This window comes from Doryrhamphus excisus, chromosome 13 (assembly GCF_030265055.1).
Source record: "Doryrhamphus excisus isolate RoL2022-K1 chromosome 13, RoL_Dexc_1.0, whole genome shotgun sequence".
NCBI classification, from domain to species: Eukaryota; Metazoa; Chordata; class Actinopteri; order Syngnathiformes; family Syngnathidae; genus Doryrhamphus; species Doryrhamphus excisus.
Window position 1 is genome coordinate 1,411,527 of NC_080478.1, and position 25,864 is coordinate 1,437,390.

Consider the following 25,864-nt stretch of genomic DNA (forward strand, 5'->3'; position numbering starts at 1 on the left):
ATTAGGGCACATTTCTGACCCACAATACACACAGAGACATACATAACATACAAAACATAATCCTCATTTATTACAACAACATGTACATGAGTGTGAATGCTAACATAGCTGTTTGAACTAAATGTGAAAAAAGTGCACTTTACAGGTAAGGCCCCCAGCCCAGGTACATCAGACACAGCAGTTTGTCATCTGTGGATTCCTGAATAAGATAGTGGACGTGTCCCTCGATGGACAATGGCAGCCCCAGCACTTTGTTTCTGCTCTTAATCACACCCTGAAGACGCTGCTCGATGTCACACACGTGAGTTTTGGCCTGAGGTGGGGTTGAGTAGATGTTAGATAAAAATGAAGAAAATGTAGTTCCGAGATGAGATTAGCAAATTGCACCTTTTCGTTTACTATCTCTCCAGTTTCGTTAGCCTGCGTTTTGCACAGTCCTTTGCCTTTCTTGCTCCACTCCACCAGAGGGTCATGGAGAAAGGTCTTCAGGACACTGAGGAGAAGAAAAAAATGGAAAAGGAATTATCTGTTAATCCTACAAAATAAAACAAAACAAGATATTTATTACATTTTAAAGTGAAAATCTAAATTTAATTCATCAGTATTTCCTCAAAATGGTAAGATGTTATTTTTACAACTCCAGAGTATACCTTACATCTAGGTAGGGTAAATGTTTTTGTTACGGTGAAAAAATAATTTTAGTAAATAGGGTGTCACAACACACAAGATGAGAATTTTTCTTTTTTAAACAATTGAAAATATGATTGGACAAACAACCTTTTTTTTTTAACTAGGTCACAAAACAATGCAGTTGTGTTTTGAAATGTTCATTGTCCCACAAATTGACGCAAAACAATATTAACCAATAAACCACTATTTCGATAGGAATATGAAATATAAATGATATATCATAACAATGCAATGTTTCCTTTAATATGTCATATTTCGTTCTGCTAAGTTGGTTAATTGGCGTTTGTGACATGTATTGTCTCTGTCAAACTGTCATTTGCAGCATTTCTTGAAATTGTTTCAGCTTGTAGTTGAGCAATGCCAGCTTACTGTTTATGTCTGTTCATGTCAAGACTGTGCAGGTGATATTTATAATAAAACGTAATGAAAAAAAAAACACACATTTAAATCACAACATTTGAGATTTTTGCTCTGTTTTTCTTTTTTTTTTTTTTTTTTTGTGGTGCAGATGACCGCTGCACCACAATTTGGACACCAATGCCAGTCTGGTCAGGAGGGCGAGGTGTTGCCAGGCGACAGAGGAGTGTGTCCAAGCTCTGCCTTCTTGGCCCTTTTGCTGGTCATAGGCTGGTTTGCATCATGGAAGTTTTTTGTATTTTTTTACAGCTTTCAGACCTGCATTGTACAACGGTGCGTATGTGGAGCTCCACTGCCCCTCACCTCCACGGCAGATACTTCACCTTTGTTGACCGCTTGTATTTAATTACTGAATAAATGCATGACGCAAGAAACACTTCCTGTCTTTCACTTTTAATGCACAACCCTACTCACTAAATATAGCGACCATATTTATATATATAATATAGCGAGCTTGTAGAGTTGGTGGTCAGCCAAAGGTAACAAGCATAAATAGAACCGTTGTGTCATTAGGGGAGCAGATAAGTCCAAACATCTATGTGGTTTGATGCCTAAAATATGTAGCCTGTTTCACAAATATGCTGGTGTGTTGGTACCTCATCAGCGGCTCCCTCTGGTCCCTCATCAGCCTCAGTGTGACCTCACAAGCCTGCCTAAAGAGCCCCTCTGTGCCCATGGGCCCCATGGCGTGGACCATGTTATGGGTCAGGCGGAAAGGAACCACTTCGGGGACGTCGAATGTCTCCCCCTGGTGGAGATGGATGGGAAAGATGTTTCATCAATTTGAATCCATAACAGTGTCCAAAGCTCCTATGTTTTTTAACATTATTAAAGTCCTGTAGACATTAAATAACACCCCTATAGTGACCTTTACATTCGTAATACCCAATATAGTAGACATAATTATAGAAAATGAGCCACTTTAAGACATAAACAAGATTCGAGCCAAAGGGTTCAGAGTTGAGTTTTAGCTGGATTAAGGCCCGCGTTTTTATTTATTATCCTGATTATTACACTATTGTTGTGCCTCCTGCGAGATAAAGAGGCAATAAAAGCCTGGTGATGAAGTCTGGTGCTTGTCTTGCCGAACAATTAGTGACATCTAGTGACCAAGGTAGAATGCTATATTCATAATTTCAATGCGACTTCTTAATTCCTTCAGTTAATTTTGCCTTCTTTATGCTTGACAATGCTTAATTTATGCAAAAAATATGGAGCATTAGCTTTAATATGCGTATCGTTGACTAGTAGTAGGCCGCAGGCAACCCTGAAACAGGATGCTTGATACAAGGCAATACACACCTTGTTGAAGAGGCAGTTGAAGTCCACATGCACACATTCCCCCGTTAAGGAGTCGAAGAGGATGTTTTCTCCGTGGCGATCCCCCAAGCCTAGGATATACCCCACCATGGACATTACCGCTGTGGAGCGGCAGTATGCGGAGCGACTTCTGTACCTGTTGACTACATACGATAAATATGGTTGGAGTGTATACAACAGAAAAGGCTCGTACCATGACGTAGGGTCGGGGAAGGTGCGGAGGAACCACTCATGGAAGACGGGAGGATGTCGAACACATAGCACCTCCTTGTGTATTCGAAGTTTCTCCTCAAACGGGGCTGTCTTAGGCAAAATCAGCTTCCTCAGCTCTTTGCCCGACAAGTAGACACCTGAACATCACACAGTCTGCAAATTATGTATATTCATCCACTGATTCGTTCGTTCACAGCTGATGTTCCAAAAGCCTACCTCTCTCCTTGTACAGTTTGGTGAGGATGTGCCGAAGCCCTGCTGTGTTGCTGACCCACTCGATGATGCCGCACTCCTCGTTGAGGGGGATGACGGCGTAAGTCCGGATGTGGAGCTCCCGCCGGCGCGACTCTGCATCTTTCCGTAAGCACTAAGCGCATATAAGAACAATAAATATTGCTTAAAGGTCGCTCTTAGGGTTGCTCCGATCGATCGGCCACCAATCAGTATCTACCAATATCAGCAAAAAAGCACGTTATCAATATCGTCCGATACTTTCTTTAAAACACTGATCCTCCTCCACTGATCAGCTCTGCCCAGACTGCAGCATTCAGAACAAGCATGTTGTGGCACCTTGTTAATGAGGCAGTTGAACTCCATAAGCCTGCAGTCTTTCCTCAGGTCATCTTTAGGTTTGCACATCATGGTGTAGCTCCGCCCATCTGACCCCATCAGACTGATCTTCTTAGGCTTCTGTAAGGAGGCCAGGATCTCCACCTACATGCAAACATATCATGCTACAGTTTTTAAAACGTTACAATTACAGATAACACTTTTTCCTTACAGAGTCTTCAAAGCCGTCCAGGTAGGCCCAGTGTCCCGGAAAGGCGTCATGATGTGTGTTTGCCCCGCCAGTAGAGGGCAGTGTTGGGATGAGAACAGACTGCAGCGGTATCAGGATCTGGCTGAATGTGGGCTCCTCCACCAGACGTTTCAGCTGCTTGAAGTGGACGCTTATGGTCAGGGTGGTGCAGTTACCGTCCACCTGCACAACCCATTATGAATACATCATCAGAATAATACAAATAATTTGTTACATAGAAATTTGGCTGCAAATCCATGTGTTGGATAATTATTATTATATGGTATAAGTATTATATGATTTTTTTGTTCACATAGCTAAAATCTGTCATGGGCTGCACGTCAGCCGAGTGCTTAGCACACAGACCTCATAGCTAGGAGACCCAATTTCAATTCCACCCTCGGCCATCTCTGTGTGGAGTTTGCATGTTCTCCCCGTGCATGCGTGGGTTTTCTCCGGGGACTCCGGTTTCCTCCCACATTCCAAAAACATGCTAGGTTAATTGGGGACTCCAAATTGTTCATAGGTATGAATGTGGTATGAATCTGGCGACCAGTCCAGGGCATACAAAGAAGACAGCTGGGATAGGCTCCAGCACCTCCCACGACCCTTGTGAGAATAAGCGGTAGAAAATGAATGAATGAATAAAATCTATCATTAAATTAAATCAGAACATTAGGAATAATGTGATTTTTTTGTTTTTTGTAATTTTACAAAATCAACCATTACATTAAGTTAGAGCATGGAAAAAAAAAAGATTAGAACAAAAAAGAAGATTACAATGTACACTTTAATGTAACGTATTTTCCGCACAATAAGGCGCACTTGAAAGTCTTTAATTTTCTCAAAAATCGATGATGTGCCTTTTAATGTGGTGCGCCTTATGTGTGTTCCAAAATCTGTAAAAATGTTGTTCTACTTGGGTTAGTGCTCTGCTTGAGTGAGTGCACACCATTTCCTGCTGACACAGGGACGTGATACTAAGCTGGCAGCAATAAACCAATCAGAGAACTACACGTATTACATACAACATGTATCTTAACGTCCACCACGCCTCCGGGGCGGTCCAACAACACCGCTTCTATCTCTCCTGTGAAAACCAAGTGAAGTGAATTCAGAGCACCTTATGGTGCGGAAAATACTGTATTTTAAAATGTGGGAAACAATGACAAAGAGAGCAAACGTCCATAATGGGATAGTTTTGTGAGTATTTGGTGCATACCGGCTTGTTGCAGAGCTCCAGCAGTTTGTCGGTAAGCCTGTTGGCGTCGCTGATGAACTTCTCCAGCGACTGCTTGAGGCTGATGGCCTTCTTCAGGATCTGATTGCAGCGGTTCATGCGAGTGGGATAGGACGACTGGGGGAGAAAACCAGAACGCCTCCAAAGAGCATGTTCCTAAATGTCCACCTACAAGCATGGAGGAATTAGTACCTTGGACACAGCCGTCATCAGCCACATGGCCTGCTGGGGGTACGCTAGGAAAACTTTGGCCACTATGGTCATGAGGACGTTGAAGACGTCATCGCTGGAGTGGCAGACCCTGGAGATGAGCTGTGAGAAGGCGGTCAGGAACTGGTAGGGTGGCAAGTTAGCGCAGTGCTCGCTCATTGCCGTGTTGATTTTGGACAGCTCCTGGCGCATTTGCCTGTCGGCCCGCCCGGCTACATGTGGACACGTCAATGTTATTTACAGTATGTGCGCATAGCAAATGGCAATGATACTAGTACATACGTGACACCTACATTTCTCACACTCACACACTTTAGCTCCAAAGTCGAGCCAGAGGGACAGCATGCGAGGCATAGCCTGGTAGATGTACTGGTTGCCAAACTGCAAGGCTCTGGGTGGGGAAGATAAGAGGAAACAGCGGATATCTACCATCAAGGATTGTTAATTGTTAATACATAAAACACAGTGCCCTATATTTAAAGGAAAGAACCACTAAAGTTCAGGTCCAAAGTCTTACTTTCCAAAGTAAGTGACAATGTATCTGATGAGGTTGCCTTGTTTCTCCAGCTTGTTGTCGGTCACCATGGGCATCACCTTGTCGTAGTATTTAGCCAGGTAGAAGTTGCCATCCTCCCATGCGGGTAGAAGGTTGGTCACATCCTAAAAAAGAAAGCATGATTAAGCATCACCGACTCCTTGGATGCGGGTATGGCCCTGACGGGTCCCACCTTATATGTCTTCATGATGGCGTTGGACTCAAAGTTGGCCGTCTCCTCCATGAAGCGTCCCACCAGCAGCATGGCTCTGCCTTTGGTCTGCAGACTGCGAGGGTCCGACTGGGGGCAATTGTCGGGGAAACACTGGGTGACGCCCTTCTTCAGCACGATGAGGGCCTGGTGTACGTCTCCCTGAGAGACTCAAGAGTTGAATGTGATGGTTCTCCAAGATGTCCCACTGCCTAAAAGTGTCTCACCTTGGACCAAAGCCACTTGGCCTTCTCGGTGACCAACTCGGCCAGGTGTGTGTTCTCTGCGTTCAAAAGTGCATTGAAAGCCGTCTGGTGATGCCCGGCCTTCCTGGCCACCCGAGCACTCTGGAGCCAGCACTCGCCCACCAGCTCATGGCTCGTCGGCCTGGACACAAAGTCAGGGGATTTGCACCATCAACCAGACTGTACTACATTCATTCATTCATTCATTCATTTTCTCCCGCTTTTCCTCACAAGGGTCGCTGGAGCCTATCCCAGCTGTCTTTGGGCGAGAGGCGGGGTACACCCTGGACTGGTGGCCAGCCAATCACAGGGCACATATAGATATGTATCTATATGTACTTAAATACACAAATGCCACATCCTTACTTTGATTGCAGGCTGAGCAGGGCGCGACGGAGGGCCAGGATGGGCTCTTTGGCCCGGAAGGATTTCTGAGTCATCTCCAGCCGATCCGCCCAATGAGAAAGAAGCTGTCTGAGGCTGGGGGCAGAGCCTTCTTCCTGTTTCTGCAGCTCTGTGAATGTGTGCTCCATCTCGCTGAGCATGTGCAACCTAATCATGAAAACAGTTTACAGTCATCCCATTTCCAATTTCACGGCTTCACTCAAAAATGCATTAATAAATCATGCTGCTTTGTGGTTGTATATGGCCATTATTAGCCAAAAGAATATGCATATTTAAGTTCATTTTATGTATTGCAAGTGAACATTCAGAAGATGCATTCAAAGACATGTAGTGTTCTATACACTGGTCACTAGGTGTCAGTAATGTTCAGTGAGACGTACAAGCACCAGACTGGAACAAAAAGCTTTTATTGCAGATTTGAATTATCTCACAACAGGCACAATAACCTCTAATAAAAAAAACACGGACTATTGTGGTAGCCGTAACCCACGCTTCCTGTCCTTACACTACATTTACACTAACACACACAAACATGAGTCTTATGTATGTCTTAAGTATATCTTATGAGATTAAAACGTGACGAGATTTCTCATTCAGAAAAAATTATACTTTGTAGGCACTAGGCCTGGGACACTAATAAATAACTAAATTAAGCACACAATAAATGAATGAAACTCAACTGATCAATTTGCCATGCACATGTGTATCTGTTTTCGACTGCATATACAACCACATTCTACAAACTGGCTTTTTTAATGTCATTCCAAAAGTCATGTGTCCCAAGAGTCTGTTTAGGAGATTTATTTAAGGATTTGTAAAATAAAAAATTTAAAAACAGGCTTGCTCCACATCTTAAACTTAAAGAATGACTCCGAAATACTCCGAACTATCCTTTCACAAGACATGGGGGAGCTAAGTTTGATCATTTAGCTTTTTCCCCACAAACAGGCCACCCTAGCATCGAGGCATCACATAGCTATGCTGGATTTGTGCTTGCATTTGTGCCCTACTGTCCCATTCCTTACTATTATTATTGTTGTATGTCATATACGGCATCCATTATGTTGGACAAGTGCAGAAAGTGGATGAAGTGCACAATAGTGCTCCCTGGACAAGCTGACATACCTGACAATGTATTCATATCCTCTCTGGTAGGTTCCGCACTCATAGCTGGCGGCGGACAAAGGGACCACCTGCTCCTTCCTGACCAACTTCAGGTTCTCATAGAAGGTACCAGCATCTTGTTTCTTGGCGGCCAGCAGCAACTGGCCCATCCGTACTCCCCATGTGCTGGACTGAATGTCTGGAAGAAGGAAAACAAGCTTTTTTGAGTTTTTGAAACAAGCATAGAGTAGCAACAGAAGCAATGTTGTACTAGTGGCCAGGAGCAATCTGCTGAGCCAGCAATAATAGCGCAAATTAGTTCATTGTAAACAACAGAACTGAACGTGCAACACACACAAGTTCCAAATTTTAAAGCGCATGCAGAGGTAGATAATGATGCTGGATGCTGACTTATATTAGGTTAACAAAAAAAACAACCTCAGGAGGTTGCCTACAGCCACGACTGCTTTTTTGACTAGGCGCTAACTGGAGACCTTGGGGGTTGTTTGCTTTTGTAGACCATGTATTCTTCGAATATAAGTCTTGGTGGTTCATCGAATGAGGGAGTTCATTGGCACATTTACAGTAAATATATTCAGTTTGTTGCCGCGCTCATTTCATTACCCGAACCCAAGTAGTCCTCCAGCAGGTCCCATTTGCCCAGCTTCCAGGCGGCCTCCACTCTGTACATGTTCAGCTCCGAAGTCCACTGGTGTCTAAATGTACACATAAAGATATGTTTATTACTGCGGTGTCCCTAATCAATGTCCAGTGAGTACATTGTTTTCCTGCCACGGATATTGCTATTAGAAAACTTTGGCTGCTTGCCATTGGCTATAACGTGGGAAGCAGAGTGGCTAGAAACAGCTTTGTGTGTGCAGTGCACACTTTTGCGACGATGATTACATTCCTACATGCCCAGGACAGAGGATGAGACATATTTTGAAGAGCTCTGCTGTATTTACAGGTATTTCAGGCATTCTCTTTCCTAGTTAGGATGATATGATTTTTCCACAACACTGGAATCTTTCCATGATGTCCCAACTCTAAAAGAACCACTACCCCCTTCTTAGTAGTATCTGAAATGCAAACATACATAAACCAACAATACAACACAGTGCCCGGTTTTCACCGCTGGGGCCAGGCGGAATGAATTGGAACTCCAATATAAATAAAATGTTCAAGATGAAAAACTGTTAATGCACAAAGTAATCATTTGAACTTACTTATTTGAGGCGTTCAGGCACACTCGTAATTTTGAGTGTTAGGCGCTAATTGTTTATTTTTATTCACGGCCAGTGGCAATTGACGTACCCCGCTTTGGGAACCACTGTTGTAGAGTATTAACTTCATGCACCACACTAGTAACAAAACGACTGTCGAGTTACACAGTATTAAACCTTCACCTTCAGTGCAAAGTAAGCTTCACAATAAGGGATGATATCAGCAACACAAAAAAACAATACAGTCATTCCTGATTATTTGTTTCCCGACCCGACTCTGTAAAATTGATTTTCACGATATAGCGAAAAAATACTCTTGCACTCACAAAACATTCATGTTGGAGATAACGGTCATGATGATTGGACACCACGTGATTGTTAATATCAATACATAATAATTGAATGCCGTTTTATTCATGTGGAGTCATTTGGCACCATAACAATAGCCTAGCTGCTTTCTTTACAGCCAGAAGTAAAACAAAAGGCACGTGTGATGGTGGCGGACACGAAAAGTAATGTTTGTTCGTGGTACATGGTCAATATTATTCATATAGTAGACATATTGTGAGTATTTTGCAAACAGCACATCAATACTGACTTCCACTGCAAATCATGATGTTAAATCAGGATATTCCTGTCTGGTTTTTGTGTCCTTCCCACCCCCATATAATGTCCATTGACAGCACTTACTTGTCGGCCAGCACTCCATTAACCTGCGTGATGACTGTGGACAGCTGGCCCAGGCCGAGCATAGATGTCATGACCCCGTGATAGTGACCGATCTGGCGGTGTAGACGACTACAATAAACAATGTGCACATTGAATACAGATGGAATATTTCCGAATCAGGAGTAAAACCTGGTCCGACTCCAGCTGGATGGCCCGGTCGTAGCAGGCGGTGGCATCCCGGAGGAGGCCGATGCTCTCGTGCTCCAGTATCTGTTCCCGTAGCGAGGGCTCCTCCCGCCTCAGGGCATTGACTCCTCTCACGCCGTCGGGCTCGTGCATGGCGGCGTACAGTGTCTGAGGCAAAATGTTGAGAATAGTCAAATATAATCACCAGGAAAGCAGCATTTTTTTCTGTCTGTTGCACCTGCAGGAATGTGAGGTGGTCCTGGATGTTCTCCTTGTTTTCCAGGATATATGCTTCAAAGTGCATGAGTGCCCGAGTGTACGCCTTGGAGCGCAGCGAGGCCTTGGCCATGACGTCCTGAGGAATTCCCTTGAGGAAAGCCACCACACGCTGGTACTCGCCATTTTCTGTAACATTTTTCATTTCTACACAAATAAATAAATCACTCTGTATCAATACCAACAAAGGCATATTCATTTTGACCTTTCCGTCATCTATTTAGCTGTTGCAATCTAAACTGTAAGGTGCATTACTGCCACCCATAGGACCGAAGTGGAACGCATGGTTACCGTTGTGTTTGGCGTAGAGGACATGGCGGCTCCACTGGGTGAGGTGAGACAAGATGCTGAACACGGTCTGAGTGCTGAGCTGTGATAGGCTGGAGGCCGTCTCCTGGCAGTGCCCGGCTCCTGGCCCCTCCCCCTCTGTCAACACCGTCAACATCTCCTGTGCCACCTACAGGACGATATTTACAATACAACTAATTTCTCCACTCACCCCTCACATAGTATACATGTAGGAGTGCCACACCTCCTTCTGCTCTGCAGGAGTGCATCCCAGCAGCATGTAGAGCAGGATGTGAGGCAGCAGGTAGATGGTGACCTTGTAGTCGTGCTTGATGATGAAACTGCAGCAGGTGAACACTCGGCTAGCCAACTCATGTCGCACCTGGAACACGTTACCACTTTCATTCTCGTGACCAAACAGACGGGTTGTGCAAACAGACAAAAAGCTTACGAAAATACAAGGCAACTTACTTTGCTTATGAGGTAGGCGGCCCATGTGGCGGACCAATCTGAAAACTTGCTACCCTTGCTGCTGAGGTAGACCGGCTTCTTCAGTTTGGACCAGTTCACCTCCTTCTGGCTGCTCTTGTACCTGTACCACAGAGGTGGAAGGAGTAGGGGAAGTGAATAGATGATGAGATGAAGTAATTTGTGATTTTTTTTAAAACCTGCTGTTGAGGTGGGGTTCCAGTATCTCCTGGATGTGCTCTGGGAATCTCCTCCACAGACGGCGCCCGGGCGAATCGAGGCGACCCTCGCGACACTCAAAAATGGAGAGCAGCTCCTATAATGCCAGTACAGTGAACACCAAAAACAGCACACACAAAAGATTTTTCTTTGGGGAGATGGGGGGAATACCTGGATGGCATAGGCAGCTGAATCCTGCGCTCGGACGTTGTCGGCATAAGCTAGAAAAGTTCTCGTCAGCTCATTCAGCAGCTCATAGGCGAAGTTGGGGTCTTCGACTCCACTCTGGTTGTGGTAAGGAGCATGGTTTATTTGTTTTTGAAACATGCTGTAATAGGCATGGCCGATATTGGTTATTTTGCTGGGGTCCCCCCCCCCCCCCTCCTTAAATATCCTTTGTAAATGTTCTTTTTGTCATATTATTACCATAATATTTATGTTTTCTCAGAATATTACATATTATAATATTAGTTTATTTTTCATTTTCATCTCGGAATTATAACTTTATTACCGTATTTTGACTTCATTCTTTAAATATTTCAACTTTTCCCCAATGTAATTTTACAAAAATACAACTTAATTTTGTTTTGTTTGTTTCTCATATTACAACTTTAAAAAATATCTCAACTTTGCTACTAAATGTGTTATTTTTCCTCAGGTGTTTTCTCGTTAGATTAAAACTTTTTTCTTCATATTAGGAAATATGTCTGGTGGCAGAGAAATCAATAGAAATCTATCACTTTTTTATTTAATTGACTAATTGACTCACTCTTTCGGTCATGACCATAGGTGAGGGTGGGAACATAGATCGACTGGTAAATTGAGAGCTTTGCCCTCCGGCTCAACTCTCTTTTCACCACGACGGTCCGGTACAGCGACCGCATTACTGCCGAGGCTGCACCGATCCGTCTGTCGACCTCACGCTCCCACTTTCCCTCACTCGTGAACAAGACTCTGTGATAACTCCTCCACCTGGGGCAGGACCTCATTCCCAACCCGGAGGGAGCACTCCACCCTTTTCCGACTGAGAACCATGGCCTCTGATTTGGAGGTACTGAGTCTCATCCCAGACGCTTCACACTCAGATGCAAACCGTCCCAGTAAACGCTGGAGGTCACAGCCTGAAGAAGCCATAAGAACCACATCATCTGCAAATAGCAGAGATGAGATTCTAAGGCCCCCGAACTGGACTCCCTCAACACCTTGGCTGCGCCTAGAAATTCTGTCCATGAAAATTGTGAACAGAATCGGTGACAAAGGGCAGCCTTGGCGGAGGCCAACGTTTACCGGAAACAGGCTTGACTTACTACTGGCAATGCCAACCAGACTCCTGCCCCGTTTGTACAAGGACCAGATAGACCGTACTCCCGGAGCACCCCCCAAAGGACGCTACGAGGGACTCGGTTAAATGCCTTTTCCAGATCCACAAAACACATGTAGACTGGTTGGGCAAATTCCCATGCACCCTCAAGCACCCTCGTGAGGGTGTAGAGCTGGTCCAGTGTTCCACGACCAGGACGAAAACCGCATTGGACCTCTTGTATCAGAGGTTCAACCAACGGTCGTACCCTACTCTCCAGCACCCTGGAATAGACTTTCCCAGGGAGGCTGAGGAGTGTGATCCCCCTGTAGTTGGAACACACCCTCCGGTCACCCTTCTTGAAAAGGGGGACCACCACCCCGGTCTGCCAATCCAAAAGGTACTGTTCCCGACTTCCATGCAATGTTGAAGAGACATGTCAGCCAAGACAGTCCCTCAACATCCAGAGGGATCCAGCGGATTCAGGCGGCTGAAATGAGTTTCCTTCGTAGGGTAGCTGGACTCACCCTAAGAGATAGGGTGAGGAGCTCAGTCATCCGGGAGGGGCTCAGAGTAGAGGCGCTTCTCCTTCACATCGAGAGGAGTCAGTTGAGGTGGCTCGTGCATCTAGTCCGGATGCCTCCCGGACACCTCCCTGGTGAGGTGTTCCAGGCATGCCCAGCCGGGAAAAGGCCGCGGGGCAGACCTAGGACACGCTGGAGGGATTATGTCTCACAGCTGGCCTGGGAACGCCTTGGTGTCCTCCCGGTGGAGCTGGAGGAGGTGGCCGGGGACCGGGAAGTCTGGGCTTCCCTACTAAGACTGCTGCCCCCGCGACCCGGACCCGGATAAGCGGAGGAAAATGGATGGATGGATGGACTAATTGACTGTCATTTATATTGCGATTAAGATGCACCCGTGATGCTTGAAATAGGTATAGTATGTTAGTAAAAAGGAAGGTCATTATTTCAGTTGATTGCTGATGTCTTTGTCCATCAGACTGTATCATTCTTTGTGTGAAAATAATAGCACCGTAAACACCAGCTTGCTTCACTCGTTACATTGCAATCCAATGACACAGAGGATTATTTACCACAAACGTGTTGCGGTCGCCGTGGGTGTGGGACTGCGTCAGGTCCAGGCGTCCGGGGTCCACGGCGCCCAGCTCTCCGAGACATTCCCCGCAAAGCAGTCTGGCCTCTGGGGACGAGTCCTGGCAGCCTTTCAGCAGCACCGACACCAGGCTGGAAATGACCGGCTCCACCGCCTCACTGGCGCAAACCTGCCTCAGCAGCCAGTCCTGGTATTACAAACTCAGTAAGTATTGTGATGCTTTTATGGGAATGGAGCTTCAAATGTGGTTACACTGGCCATTAAAAATGCATAATCAAGTGTATAAATCAATTGATAAAAGTCCTGAAGGCAATATACTCACTGGATATGACACAAATACCCTAATGAACTTAATAGTCCGCTGCTTAAAAACACTGTTGTTCTTATTTGAGGTCATCTATTTATTCACCACATTATTATTATTATACGGGAGCCAGGCAACGACATTTCATTGGCAATTTCACTGCTGTGTTATTTTGCAATGACAATAAAGAAAGTCTGTCTGTCTGTCTGTCTATATAATTGCTTTGTTTTCTGCTTTTCATGTTGTTTACACCTCTAAATGCAGACTATGCATGCAAAACCTTCCATCAACCATTTTCCATGCTGCTGCATATCCTCACTAGGGCCATGGGGATATGTTGGAGCTTATCCCAGCTGACTTCAGGCTAGAGGTGGGGTACACCCTGGACTGGTGGCCAGCCAATCACAGGGCACATATAGACAGCCATTCACACTCACATTCACACCTATGGACAATCTGGAGTCGCCAATTAGCCTAGCATGTTTTTGGAATGTGGGAGGAAACCGGAGTAACCGGAGATAACGCACGCATGCACGGGGAGAACATGCAAACTCCACACAGAGATGGCCAAGCAGAAAATCGAACACAGGTTTTCCCGATCTCCTGACTGTGTGGTTTACATGCTAACCACTCAGCAATTATGAGGCTTTGAGGATATCTGTATAACATGTCTGCTAAGATGTGTTCCTAAGAATTGGGAAAAAAAACTAAAATAGCTGAAACCTGGTTGCTGTGCATCATGTCTCTCAGGCTGGTGAGCGCGTGAATGCGGACGTCGACATTCTCGTGCTGAACGGCTCTCATGGATAGCTGCAGGACGGACGCTAGGTCACTGTTGCTGGCTGTCAGCTAAGAAAAAACAATAAGCGTTGCTGTGTGAATGCATATGTGTTCCAATATCCCTATTAGGGTTGTACCTTTTTGTCGTTCTGTAAGACAGTGTGTATGTCTTTCAGCTCAGGGTGGTCCGGCAGGAAGTATATCTCATGGAGGTAGTCCTTGACTTCTTCCCTGCGAGGGATGGTGGTAAATATGAGCACTTATTGGATTAAATGACATCATATTACATCATACTATTACAGTGGAGGCCACGAGTCAATTACAGAATGAGCTAACCTGTTGTCCAGTATCAGGAAGCGGATGATGGCGGCAGTCTCTTTGGGCAGCAGAGCGATTAGCGGGAGAAGCGCCACAATCACATGACTCAGGAGAGGCCCCAAATGCGCGGGATCCACGCTCCGCACAAAACAGTCCCACGCTCTGTGGACCATGCCGCATAAACCATAGAATTGAACAAAAGGCTTTGGATTGAAATGGAAAAGGAAAGATAGAAAGACAGCACTGACTGGCAGCAGAGCAGGGGAAAGTCCTCTCTGTAGCGCAGGCCTGTTCGCAAGGTGGTCATCATCTTCACCCTGACTGAGCTAATGTGTTTGGAGCCCATGAGTTGCATCAAGGCCATCACACTGGTCAGCACCTACACAAGGGAAAATACACTTAAAGCTGTTTCTTAAGTACCCTAATTACAATGAAGAAACATTGCCATCAACAGCTGTGGCTGTAAGCAACTTCAATAGTTTTAAAAACATTTATTATCACGAGCAGTCAGCATCTGGCAACATGTGTAACACTGGCTGCACTAAACTGTCGTTTCCAACAAACTCATCATTAACTGGGAATGCTCCGATCAGGGTTCTATGTTGGCGATTCCGATACTGATTATCCATGAGTGAAATGATACTGATCACATGGATTAAGTGAACATTTTTAAACATACTATTGGCTATAGGACATGATAAAAGGAGCCACAAAATTACCTTCATTTAGACCAAACATATTAGACTCACTTTTTGAAGAGAGACTGGACCACCCTTAGTATTAACACTAACTGAGCAGTTCAGCTCCTGACCGCTATTGCAACATTGGTTCTGTTACTACTGTGTTGTCCAATATACATGTTCCTGTGTCAAAGAGAGCTATGTTTTCCTTTACACTTTCTCATGCTCTCCACATCATTATTTGAATTAAACAATGAACTCATCTTATAGAATGAGTGATGACATTCCAGAAATAATCCAATTATCCTAATGGACAGCTACTGAACATCTCCAATGGTTGGGTGTTGGGGCTCGGAAACGAACGTGCGGCGTCGGCAGGCCCAGGCTATGATCACAGTTTTTATAGTATCTATTTTTGCTTGCTCACCAGCTTCTTCCTGTCTTTCTCTCCTGCACTGGAGCTGAGCAGCTGCATGTTGAAGAAGGCCAAAATTCCCAGCAGCTTTGGCTGCAGGTAGTCCGCCTACATTTAGAAAAGAGACATAGCAAATTTAAATTTAACATCTAAAATCACATTGTTAATATGATTGTTGGGAGTTTTTTTACACACACACACTATTTTATGCTTATAATTTTCCTTGAATAATTTGTCTAATTGTATCTGTAAAAGTGTTATACTATCAGCTGTATGTTCCCATGTCCCTTTTTTCAGGCGCACTTTAAACATCAGACCACATCAAACTATGTCATTTAATTTTACAGTTTTGTTGCGAAGAATTAGTTTTTCTAAAGTTACATAATTTTCTTTTAAAATAATTGTATTAACAAAAAAATTTTAGTAAAAAAAATTTAAATTAATAACATTATAGGTTGATTTTCTTTTTGTATTGTGTCGGCAACAACTTTTTGAGATTTTGTCACTGAAACTATAAATAACTAATAGTAAATATAAAAATTGCATTAAAATTGTAATAAAACAAATATAAAAAATATGTAAAAAGTACTAAAAATATTCTTGCAAAATTATTGGATAGGTTACACAAATGATTTTCTGGTTTTTCTCTGTGTAAATAAATCATATGAAACATTTGCATCAATAATAATTTATAATAAAAAAATGTTAAATAAAATAACATTAAATAAAGTAAAATATTTATATTAATAAAACTGTATTAATAAAAAACACTGAAATTATTATTATTAATTATAATTTATATTATGTTGATTTTTTTTATATTGTGTAGATTATGCAACTGATTTTCCATGCAACTAAAAATAATGAATATAAAATACTTTATTTGTTCATTAAAAAAAAGCACAAATAAGGAATAAGAGTAAAAATAAGAGTAAATGTGTTTTGTACCATGCGCTCTGGGGTGGTGATGCCACGGGGACCCTGATAGGGGTCGTCGTTTGAAGCAAAGGAGGCCAGGATGGCCAGGCCGTTGAAGACCTAAGAATAAAATGTGTGTCAGTGAATAAACCATTCAAGCTTAGGGAAGACTTTGAAGAAAGAAGAAAACAGATATGTCAACCTGCTGGTAGTGTTCTCCCAACCGCAGCAGCAACTCATTGTGAAGACCCTGGAAGTCTTGACGCAGAAGAGAGCCCAGTTCGATATCAGTCTCGCTCTTAGGCACAGTACAAAGGTTACACGTGAGGATATGAGTGCAGGTGTACATAATATAAGCATATATCTTTTTTTATTTTTTACCTGTAGGTAGTGGAAGGCCCTCTCCAGCTCCTCCTTGGTGCAGGAACAGACCAGATGGCTGAAGATGTACTTGAAGTTGCTGATCAGGATCTCCCGCCGGTTTGCCTTCAGCTCATTGGCCAGGGTGCGGATGAGGGCGGAGCCTGTTGCACTGGCCTTGGCGGCCAAGTAGGGCAGGAGTACCTGCAGCGTCCGCTATGATGCCAAACAACCATACAACCATAAATACGCAGAGCCGTTTCTTATATTGTGACAAGGCTAAATAAAGCATTTTGGCCCTAAGTGAGTGGAGGATACACCGCATTCATTACATCTTAACGTACGTACAGAGAGGAAGAGGTGGAGGTCTGGGAAGTCAAAAGCATGTGCAATCTGAGCTAGGATGTCCAGAGCCAGCTCCCTCTGATTGGCCGATACGCTGCCGCTCTGATCCGGTGTGCTCCGCAGGGCCAAGGCATGACGCGAGTGCAGCGACTCCACCAGGAACTGAACGCATGCGCGGGGAGTAAGAGCAAGTTGAAGTGGGTTCTATTTGCTGATATGTATAAATATGCACAAGAGTCCTCACCTGACAAATGGGGTTCTTGTACTGACTGAAGAGAGTTTGGAGTTTCAGGCCTTTGGCAGAGGCCAGGGCTCTGATCTGAGCGTATGCGGCAACTGATACGGAAGACGACTTGGACAGCAAACAGTGGAGCAGCCGCAGGAGGGAGAAGGACACCAGACTACCCTGAGAGGCTCTGAAGAAGGACAAGCGCCAGGCAAAGTGAAAAAACAAAAATGGGACATTAAGTATTTTTCCCTGGGCGGAAAAAAGTCTGAAAAAGTCACATCTAGACATTTAACCTGAGCAGTTTGTGTCTTACTGCTACTGCAACATTGGTTCTGTTGCTGCTGCACTGTGCAATAGTGGACTTTTCCGCTTTTGCATGCACTCGAAATCATTATTCAAATTAGAAAAAATTTCATGTAATGACTTTCCAAATGTTAAAAAAACAAAATAGAAAAACACATGAAAAATCTAAAATTAAATAAAAATTCAATAATAATATTTACATATTAAATATACAGTCATCTTTGCGGTTCACAGTCATTATTAGATGTCTAGAGAGCACCAATAATAAAAACTGTATTTACCATGTCGAAATAGGTTTTATATGCTCTAACTATGAAAATATTTGACTCATAAATAAGGAATCATACTTTGTGGATTCAGTCTTGGGGTCAATATGATATAGTATACTGTACCTGCCGATCTCCCCAGTAGTGAGGATGAGAGTGTGCCGCAGGTCCTCGTCTTGTTTGAGTTTTGCTTTGTTGAAGGCCTCTTGGAGACAAGCAACCAGGAGCTACAACAGCGACAGGGGCCAAGAACATTTGGTCAAAGAAGCAAAGTCTTGCATAAAATACCCTAAATACTTGTTGGTCTTACCTCACTCACTAGGCCGTCATTGGAGCTCTGTGTGGGCTCAGTGAGCAGGAAGCGCACCGACTGGCTGAAGCTGGTTCTGACCCTCGCGTTGGAATCCTCCATGAGGCCAATTAGGGCGCAGAGGACTTCCCGGGAGTCGCCGTCATCTCCGGCTAGACTGACATGTTGGCAGAAGTGAGGCAGTGCTTCCAGGAACGCTATACAGTATATGGCAGAGAAACAAATATATTATACACAGGAGAGGTAACCAAAGCCTTTCATTGATAAATACAGTGACTGCTGTAATTACAGCCATGTGTAAAGCCAACTGCAAAGAGGATGTGGTGTTAATTGGAGAGAAACTTATTTCCCAGATGTGAAAACACATTACACACAGTATTTCAATTTAAACACATATTTTTTAACGTGAATAATGATTTGGAGTGCATGAGAAAGTGGTTAGGGCCATTTACTAACAAGTATATTGCACACCTCAGCAAGAACAGAAGCAATGTTGTACTGTACTAAAAGGTGTTGTGTGTGAAATGTCTGTGAAGCACCTTGCTTTACGCTACATGCGGCTACTGGTTGGAGCAGAGGAAGAAAGGGTTTCAAAAATGACGCCCTCAGGGATGGGAGACCATTCCCAGCATGCTCTGCCGCAAGATCCAGGCGGGTGCAGACTAGCTCTTCCAGACAAGTCGCTTTGGAGCACATGTTGCCGACCTGCGAGAGGCCAGACTGTATGCAGCTCAGCTGACCGACTATCCTGGCGAGTTCTCTCTTCACCTGCTCTGAACTGTCTTCCAGCCTGGGACTGAAGATAGACACATATGTACCCACATTATGTCACTGGAGGGACATATGAATTGAAAGCAAACCCAAATGTACAGTAGAGCGGTGTCCATGAGGTTCCGGTGGGCGTTTCCCATGTGGTGAAGAAGAAGAGGGAAGGTTCTGACCGCCGCTGCTCTCCCCGCCTCGTCTCGACCCTGCAGCGCCGCAGAAAAGACACAGGCGCGCCAACCCTCGCACACACCGGGACGTAGGCGAGCCAGTAGCAAGACACACTGCACCTGTACCTCGCTCGCTAGAAACACACACACACAACATACATACATAAGACAAACCTGCGCAATAATACAATGTTCAACCAATATGTTCCAGATAAATATGCATCAAAAGTCAATTTAAAAATTGTTGATTTCAGCACAGAAAGTAGCCGTGAAGAGTGTGATGACAACCATAGAACAGCAAGTTGAACTGTCTGGCTGGTACATTGTGAGCAAATGTGATTTTTAAGTAGAAGTGAAGTAGTTTTATTTATTTTTCTTTTATTTAGTCTCATTATAGAGTGGTTAATTTATTTTTACACACTTGTAGGTAGGTAGGTAGGTACATTCATCCCCGTGGGAAAATTCGCTAATTCGCATTTGTACAACATTATGAAACATTTAAAATGGGAATGAAAATATTGCAAGTGGAGTAAGCTAAGGTTTTATAATGACAACTGGAAAACTGGAACAAATTCACTCACATTGCATTATCGACAATTTTTTTTTGCAATTAGAGTCAAAATGCAAAAAAGAAAAAGGGGACATCGGAGTTTGATTCCCCACTGGGGCATCGCTGTGTGGTTTGCATGTTCTCCCCGTGCGTAGGTTTTCTCCGGCTACTCCGGTTTCCTCCCAAGATCCCAAAACATGCATGTTAGCTTAATTGGCACCTACAAATTGTCCATAGTTGTGAATGTGAGTGTGCCGTGACCCTCATGAGGATAAGCTGTACAGAAAATTGATGGATCGAAAACAACTTCTAGTGAAATAGGCTGTTCATCAGCCCATCAAAGGTTTAATACCACAGCTCAAAAGAACCCCAAACCACCCTAAAATAGAAACATTTCATAAAAAGATATATATTCTAACATAATATTGACTGGTGACCACTCCACGATGTACACCGCCTCTCGGCCGAAGTCAGCAGATATAGGATCATCCATCCCCAAATGTTCTCAATTGGATTTAGAGTGAGCTAATTTCTCTGGAAGAACTCCTTTGTCAGGCTGACATTGAGAAGTCCAGCGTTGTCCTGTTGAAAAAGCCAGTCATTACCACACAGAGGAGGGCCTTCAGTCATGACCACATAGTCCACATAGCCATATGCCGTTAGCCACCCCCGCGCAACCTGAAACTCCATTGAAAAATCATGATGGCACCCCTTCCACTGGGCTGTGTGGAAATCATCTCAGGTGGGATCGACATGTCCTGCCAGTAACCACTTGGAAATCATCAGGACTGTCAAGGTCAGGCAAGTTTGTGACATTGAAGAAGACGTTTTGTGTTCTCAAAAGCCTTCTCTGGAAGATGCCGTCTGATGGTTATGGGACTGCACTCTGCACCAGTAACAACCTTCATTTGGGCCGAGGATGGTCTTGTGCCTTGACGGACAGCCACTGGGATCATCTGGATCAAGTCGGTGACATTCTTTTGGGGTCTACCACTTGTCCCTAACCCTGAGGATCTTTGAAATTTCAAATGACCGTCTTACTGCATCCAGCCTCAGCAGGACTTGCTTATGCAGCTCAACAATCTGACCAGATTCGAGGAGAGAAAGCTTGTTTGCTTTTGCCAAGACTATGCTGCTTATCCTCACTAGGGTTGCCGGTATGCTGGAGTCTACAGGCGCCCTGCCTGTCGCCTGATGGACTGGTCAAGAGATCATGACAATGTGAATACCTGACAGAAAATGACATTTAATCGACATTTTTGCAAAGATTTTAAAAGCTGTGCTCTTAAGCATTTGATCAGCTGGCGAACAGCGTATTTCACTTTAATGCTTGTTTGGAAAAAAAATGTTTAGTAAAAACATTTTTGTCTCTCATTTTTGCATTTTTTGCAAGTTCTACTTAGAACCTCCTTAAGAACCAACAGTGCAAAATGTAAATTCTTGCCATTTCCTTCACATTTGGATTAGGAGTGTATTATATATTTAATGACATCCCTGCATTGTACTCACAGAAGCAGAAGTGGAGTCTCTGCGCCAAGACGGGCACCCAGGAGGGGAACCCGGAACCTTTGAAGGCAGAGGCCGACTTGAGGTCCGGCACCCATGGGAGCGACAAAAGTGCACACATACGACGCCGGAGGCCATCCTCACCATGGCTGCATCCTACACGTAAAAAAAAACAGCACAGCCATTTCATTAGGTACACAATAGAGAGCCACCCAATAGAAAATAAGTTATTCACAAATGGGAATGTTCAATGTGTTTGTATGCTTACTAGTCAGGTAGATGACACAGTCAAGGACTCCAATAGTGATCTGGACAGCAGACTGGTAGTAGTTCTGGTTCGAGACTGGCTTAGCCCCGCCCTCCAACACTGACTGGCAGCTCTTTAGAGATCTGCCCAGGTTCTCAGCCGACACCCAAAGGAGAGGTCTAAGTGATTCAAGGAAGGGAGAACAATGGTTCGAGTCTTCTGATGAGCCAGTGTGTTTGTTTTTGCTTTACCTGCTGGGTGAAAAGCAGATGGCCGCCAGACGGAGGATGGACGCCAGACCCCGCAGAGCAGAGAGAATCTCCATGGTCTCAGGTTCACCAGGGTCAGAGTTCAAGATCGTTAACAGCTCCTCCAGTCGACTGCTGACCACAGCCCAAACCTGACTGCGAGCACACATGTCTACCTCGCTAAAAGACACAAACATCGACTTTAATTTGACTTTTCTTCTCCCAAAAAGTCTACTCAACTCACTTTGACAATGCTTTTGCTGTCTTTCCGGATGCATCGGTGGAAACTTTACAGACTTTCTTGGAAACCGGCTCCTCATCCTCCACTTGCCGCGTCACCACGGCAACCTCTGCTTTGAGCGCAGCTTGGAGAAAGCCCTCGGCGCACTGCGAGACACGGAAAAGACATTAAAGCAAGATAAAAGAGTCAAGGTTCTAAACCAGTGCTTCTCAAATAGTGGGACAAGCCCCAGAAGGTGGTGCCCACACAACTCACAGTGGCTTGTACAAACAAATAAATTAATTCTACAGGTTCTCATTAGTATTTCAGGCGTGAATACATTTCTGTACCCTAGATGAGATATTAGAGAAAATAAATGAGAACCACTGTTTGAAAAAAAAAAAAAGTAATGTCTTAACCGTATATTCATAACAAAAAAGTATTGCACCAATTACGAATAAAGTGCCGTTACAGCCTAGTAATAACAGAACCAACAAAAAGAAGAAACAACACCTCAGCTTGGTTTTCTGCACCCACAGTGCGTACCAGCACCCTGCAGACCTGGACAACCCGCTGCCTCCGTGGAAGCCCACCATTCTCGTATCCTGCCGTGACGGACAGCGTGAAGTCGAACAAGTGGCACAGCGACTGGACGACCTCCGTCCCCAGCGTGGCACCCTCCTCGGCGAGAGTGCAAACGCACTCAAAGAGCTGTGCGAGGAAGATGGGTTCAAAGTTCGTGCAAGTGTCACTCGGCGAGCGAAACATGCATCGTGTCAGGAGAAGCAGCTCTCCGTCGTATGGCTGCTGTGCACTCGCTGTGCACATGTTCGTCTCCAGCACATGAAGGAAGGCGGCGAAGAACTCGTGTCCTTGCGCCTCTGCAAACCCTACCAGCTCCACCAGCTGCCTCAACATCACCATGGCAACCTTCCTCAGCTGGACGGTGCCGTTGGCCAGGATGGAGCAAGAGGTTTCCCAGGAAGCCCTGAGGTCGCCAGGGGAAACAACTCCCCTCGTGGTGTCGGTCAAAACTCTCATTGTCACAGTGGTGAGCGTCTCCAAGGCTGAAGGTGAGCTGAGTACAAGAGGTGAAGGGGTGAGGTAGGCACACGCCGACGAGACAGTGAAGGCGGCGAGCGCCATGGGCCATTGGCTGGGGGTGCGATTCACGGTGAGGGAAGTGATGTGAGCGTACAAAATGTCATTGAGGTCCTGTGTCAGGAGAATGAGTTCCCGTGCGAGGCGGCTAAAGATGAATGGAGCCCTAAATTTCAGGGAGTTCATCATGTAGCACAGCACAGAGCAGACGCGGCCATGGATGGCGTCGCAGTCTGGAGCGGCTGCCACGCGCAGCAAACGCACCACCACCCACTTGCTGAAGTCTGGAGACAAAAAGGAGACGAGAGTGAATGTCACTAATTACCCTTGTCAAACTGTTTAGCTGGTCTCCTACCGGTGCAGCTCTGTGTGGCGTCGGGGTACTCGGCAGGCTGGCAGGCAGGGTTGGCGAACATGAGCGATGACGATTTGATGATGTGCAGCACAAAGTCCAGCAGCATGACACAGGCGGGCTCTGACGTGGATTTTTTGTTCAGCCCCAGAGACACTGAAAAGAAACAAACATGGTTCCCTAAGAAAGATAACATGTGTGACGAGGCATCCAGGATTTCAGGATTTCCAGGATTTTGAATACTTCTTAATAATAGCCAATATGTGAAGCGTTCATTGACTGACACCAACATGTTCAATTGGTATCATGCCCCCAAGTGTCAGTATCAGCCCGAGACCGAAGGTCGATTCTAACACGCGGGGGCATGATACTGGGCCTGATACCAGACAAACCATGTGATGATCTTATTATCACATACTATTTAATCATGAGCTTATTATCACGTACTTTTGTTTTTCCATCATGTAACGTGCCAGAGAGTTGAATTTTGATTTGAGAGAATCAGGCTCGTATTCATCCCCATTTTCTTTTCTGATTGATAAAATAATGTAGCGACCCTGACGTGTTCATGTTGACATGTTGTGCTCTTGAGTGTCTGACGTGACGTTCCGCGTGACTGTGAATGCACCAGGGGTGGGGGCGTGTCGTGTTGAGGAAGCACTGTTGCGTTGCTGGCAGTGGTTACAACGGCGTGGTTACGGCCGACAGTAGCCAGTATTGTTGTGTAATAAAAGCTTGTTAGCGATCACAGTCGTGTCCTTTCCATAGCGTCGGCAACGACGTTACAATAAACATAGACACGTATTTGTCCAACTCAGGCGGGGGAGTACTTTCTACCAGTCTTCGTTCGTTCTTGCAGTTGCAGTCGCCCTTGGTTTTCCGACTTGTATTTGCATTTTTAGTTTTTTCGATCATTTCAAGAGTGATAAAACGTTCCATTTCTAATATTCTGTTTGCTATTTTCCCTATTTGTCTTTCGCCGGGAGTGTCAACCGCTGACATGTTGACAGAGCACAGACGGCAGCAAAACAAACACTCGTGCGCTGTTCTCTGATTGGTTGTTTCACGGGCACGATACCAGAGCAGCGCGCTCTGATTGGACAGCTACGGGGGCTGATACTGACATGGTTAAACGCTATAGTTTATCAGTATCACTGCCCTGGGCTTTGACACAGTATCATTTCGGCCTTTTCCCGTATCATTCATGGGCGTTTCTCGGGTACAGGGCCAATTAACACTGTAGTATGTGATAATAAGGGTGTCCAAAGTGTGGCCAGTGGAACATTCTAAAAATATAATTTAACAAGAAAAATCAGCAGTAATTTTACAAGAATAACGTCACAAAAACTAAAAGTCATTTTTTTACGAGAATACCATAGTATGAGGAAACTTTTTTTGTTGCATACAATTAAATAAATATTAACGATATTAAGGAAAAAAAAATTTAATAAGTAATAGGGCCTAAACGACAAACAACAATGTTGTAATTTTGAAAATTAAATTGGGAAAAAGTAATAATGATAAGATAAAGTCAGAATATTATAGGAATAAAGTCAGAAAAAGCAAAAAGAAAGAAAAAATTGAAATGGATTAAAAAAACAAACGTGAAAAATTTTTCAATGTAAAATGAAAAAGTGTTACAATTTTACCAGAATAAAAAAATAATGTAATTTTAGTAGTGTAGTTTAAATATTAACATGTTGTAATATACAGCCAACTGATGACGTCATAATTATGCGCCGGGAAGGCGTCACAACTTTCACAGGCACCATGTAGACTAATCCTGAAAAGTGCAACTGAAGTAACTAAACATGGCAAATAATCACAATTCAGGACAATAATACCAATATACGGTAAGGTACGGTTGAATTTATTGGGACTCACCTGCATCCACGTTGGTCAGTATCCTGTCGATGAACTGACACAGGATCTGTCGCGGCTTCTGCACTGCTTCGTCGTATTCAAACGCAGTGGCACTAAAGTGACATACATTGTACAATGATTGTGTAATGAGTGTCGCAATTCAAACGCACTTTCAACACTTGTTCACTCCGACATTCGAGAGTGTGATTTTGGTAGCATAGCCGTTAGCCACCAGTCGGTGATTTACCTCGCAAGCTCCTGGAGCGCTGGGATCATCGCAGACATCTCCAGCCCCTCCATGGCCAGCAAAACAAATGTTTTATGCACTTTAAATCAAATTTTGGACGCCATATTCAAGAATCACTAAGGTATGAAACAGCACACCCGCAGACGGTCTGTCAAACGTTCCGCTCTATGATGACGTTTCTGTTTTGGTACGGGTACCGCAGAGGGTCAAAAAGGTAAATGCGTATGCCTAAATGT

At 44.4% G+C, this 25,864-nt stretch overlaps 1 protein-coding gene across 4 annotated transcripts; it reads right to left on the bottom strand.

Moving 5' to 3' along the window:
• Positions 1-43: 43 nt before the first annotated feature.
• On the bottom strand, positions 44-25,816 carry atr (ATR serine/threonine kinase). 4 transcript variants are annotated; one of them, XM_058090903.1, is made up of 48 exons: positions 25,629-25,816; positions 25,403-25,494; positions 23,522-23,674; positions 22,579-23,450; positions 22,090-22,232; positions 21,849-22,025; positions 21,619-21,776; positions 21,354-21,506; positions 19,230-19,428; positions 18,899-19,155; positions 18,369-18,556; positions 18,176-18,276; positions 17,496-17,667; positions 17,255-17,413; positions 16,928-17,122; positions 16,749-16,844; positions 16,577-16,666; positions 15,641-15,736; positions 14,782-14,912; positions 14,552-14,695; positions 14,353-14,446; positions 14,159-14,284; positions 13,112-13,318; positions 10,890-11,003; positions 10,700-10,815; positions 10,503-10,623; positions 10,276-10,413; positions 10,035-10,200; positions 9,706-9,890; positions 9,471-9,635; positions 9,303-9,394; positions 8,014-8,105; positions 7,411-7,588; positions 6,247-6,432; positions 5,863-6,022; positions 5,618-5,797; positions 5,407-5,549; positions 5,183-5,280; positions 4,872-5,101; positions 4,662-4,796; positions 3,422-3,622; positions 3,211-3,354; positions 2,857-3,007; positions 2,621-2,777; positions 2,410-2,563; positions 1,704-1,855; positions 388-493; positions 44-313 (listed from the first exon to the last, which is right to left on the bottom strand). In XM_058090903.1, exons 1-48 carry the CDS (start codon positions 25,679-25,681, stop codon positions 140-142), a joined length of 7,794 nt encoding a protein of 2,597 aa, XP_057946886.1. In that variant the 5' UTR covers positions 25,682-25,816; the 3' UTR covers positions 44-139. The 4 variants fall into 4 exon arrangements, 3 of the variants coding, with proteins under 3 accessions (XP_057946886.1, XP_057946887.1, XP_057946885.1); XM_058090904.1 differs by having other exon boundaries at positions 9,706-9,872; positions 18,360-18,556; XM_058090902.1 differs by having other exon boundaries at positions 18,360-18,556.
• Positions 25,817-25,864: the final 48 nt, after the last annotated feature.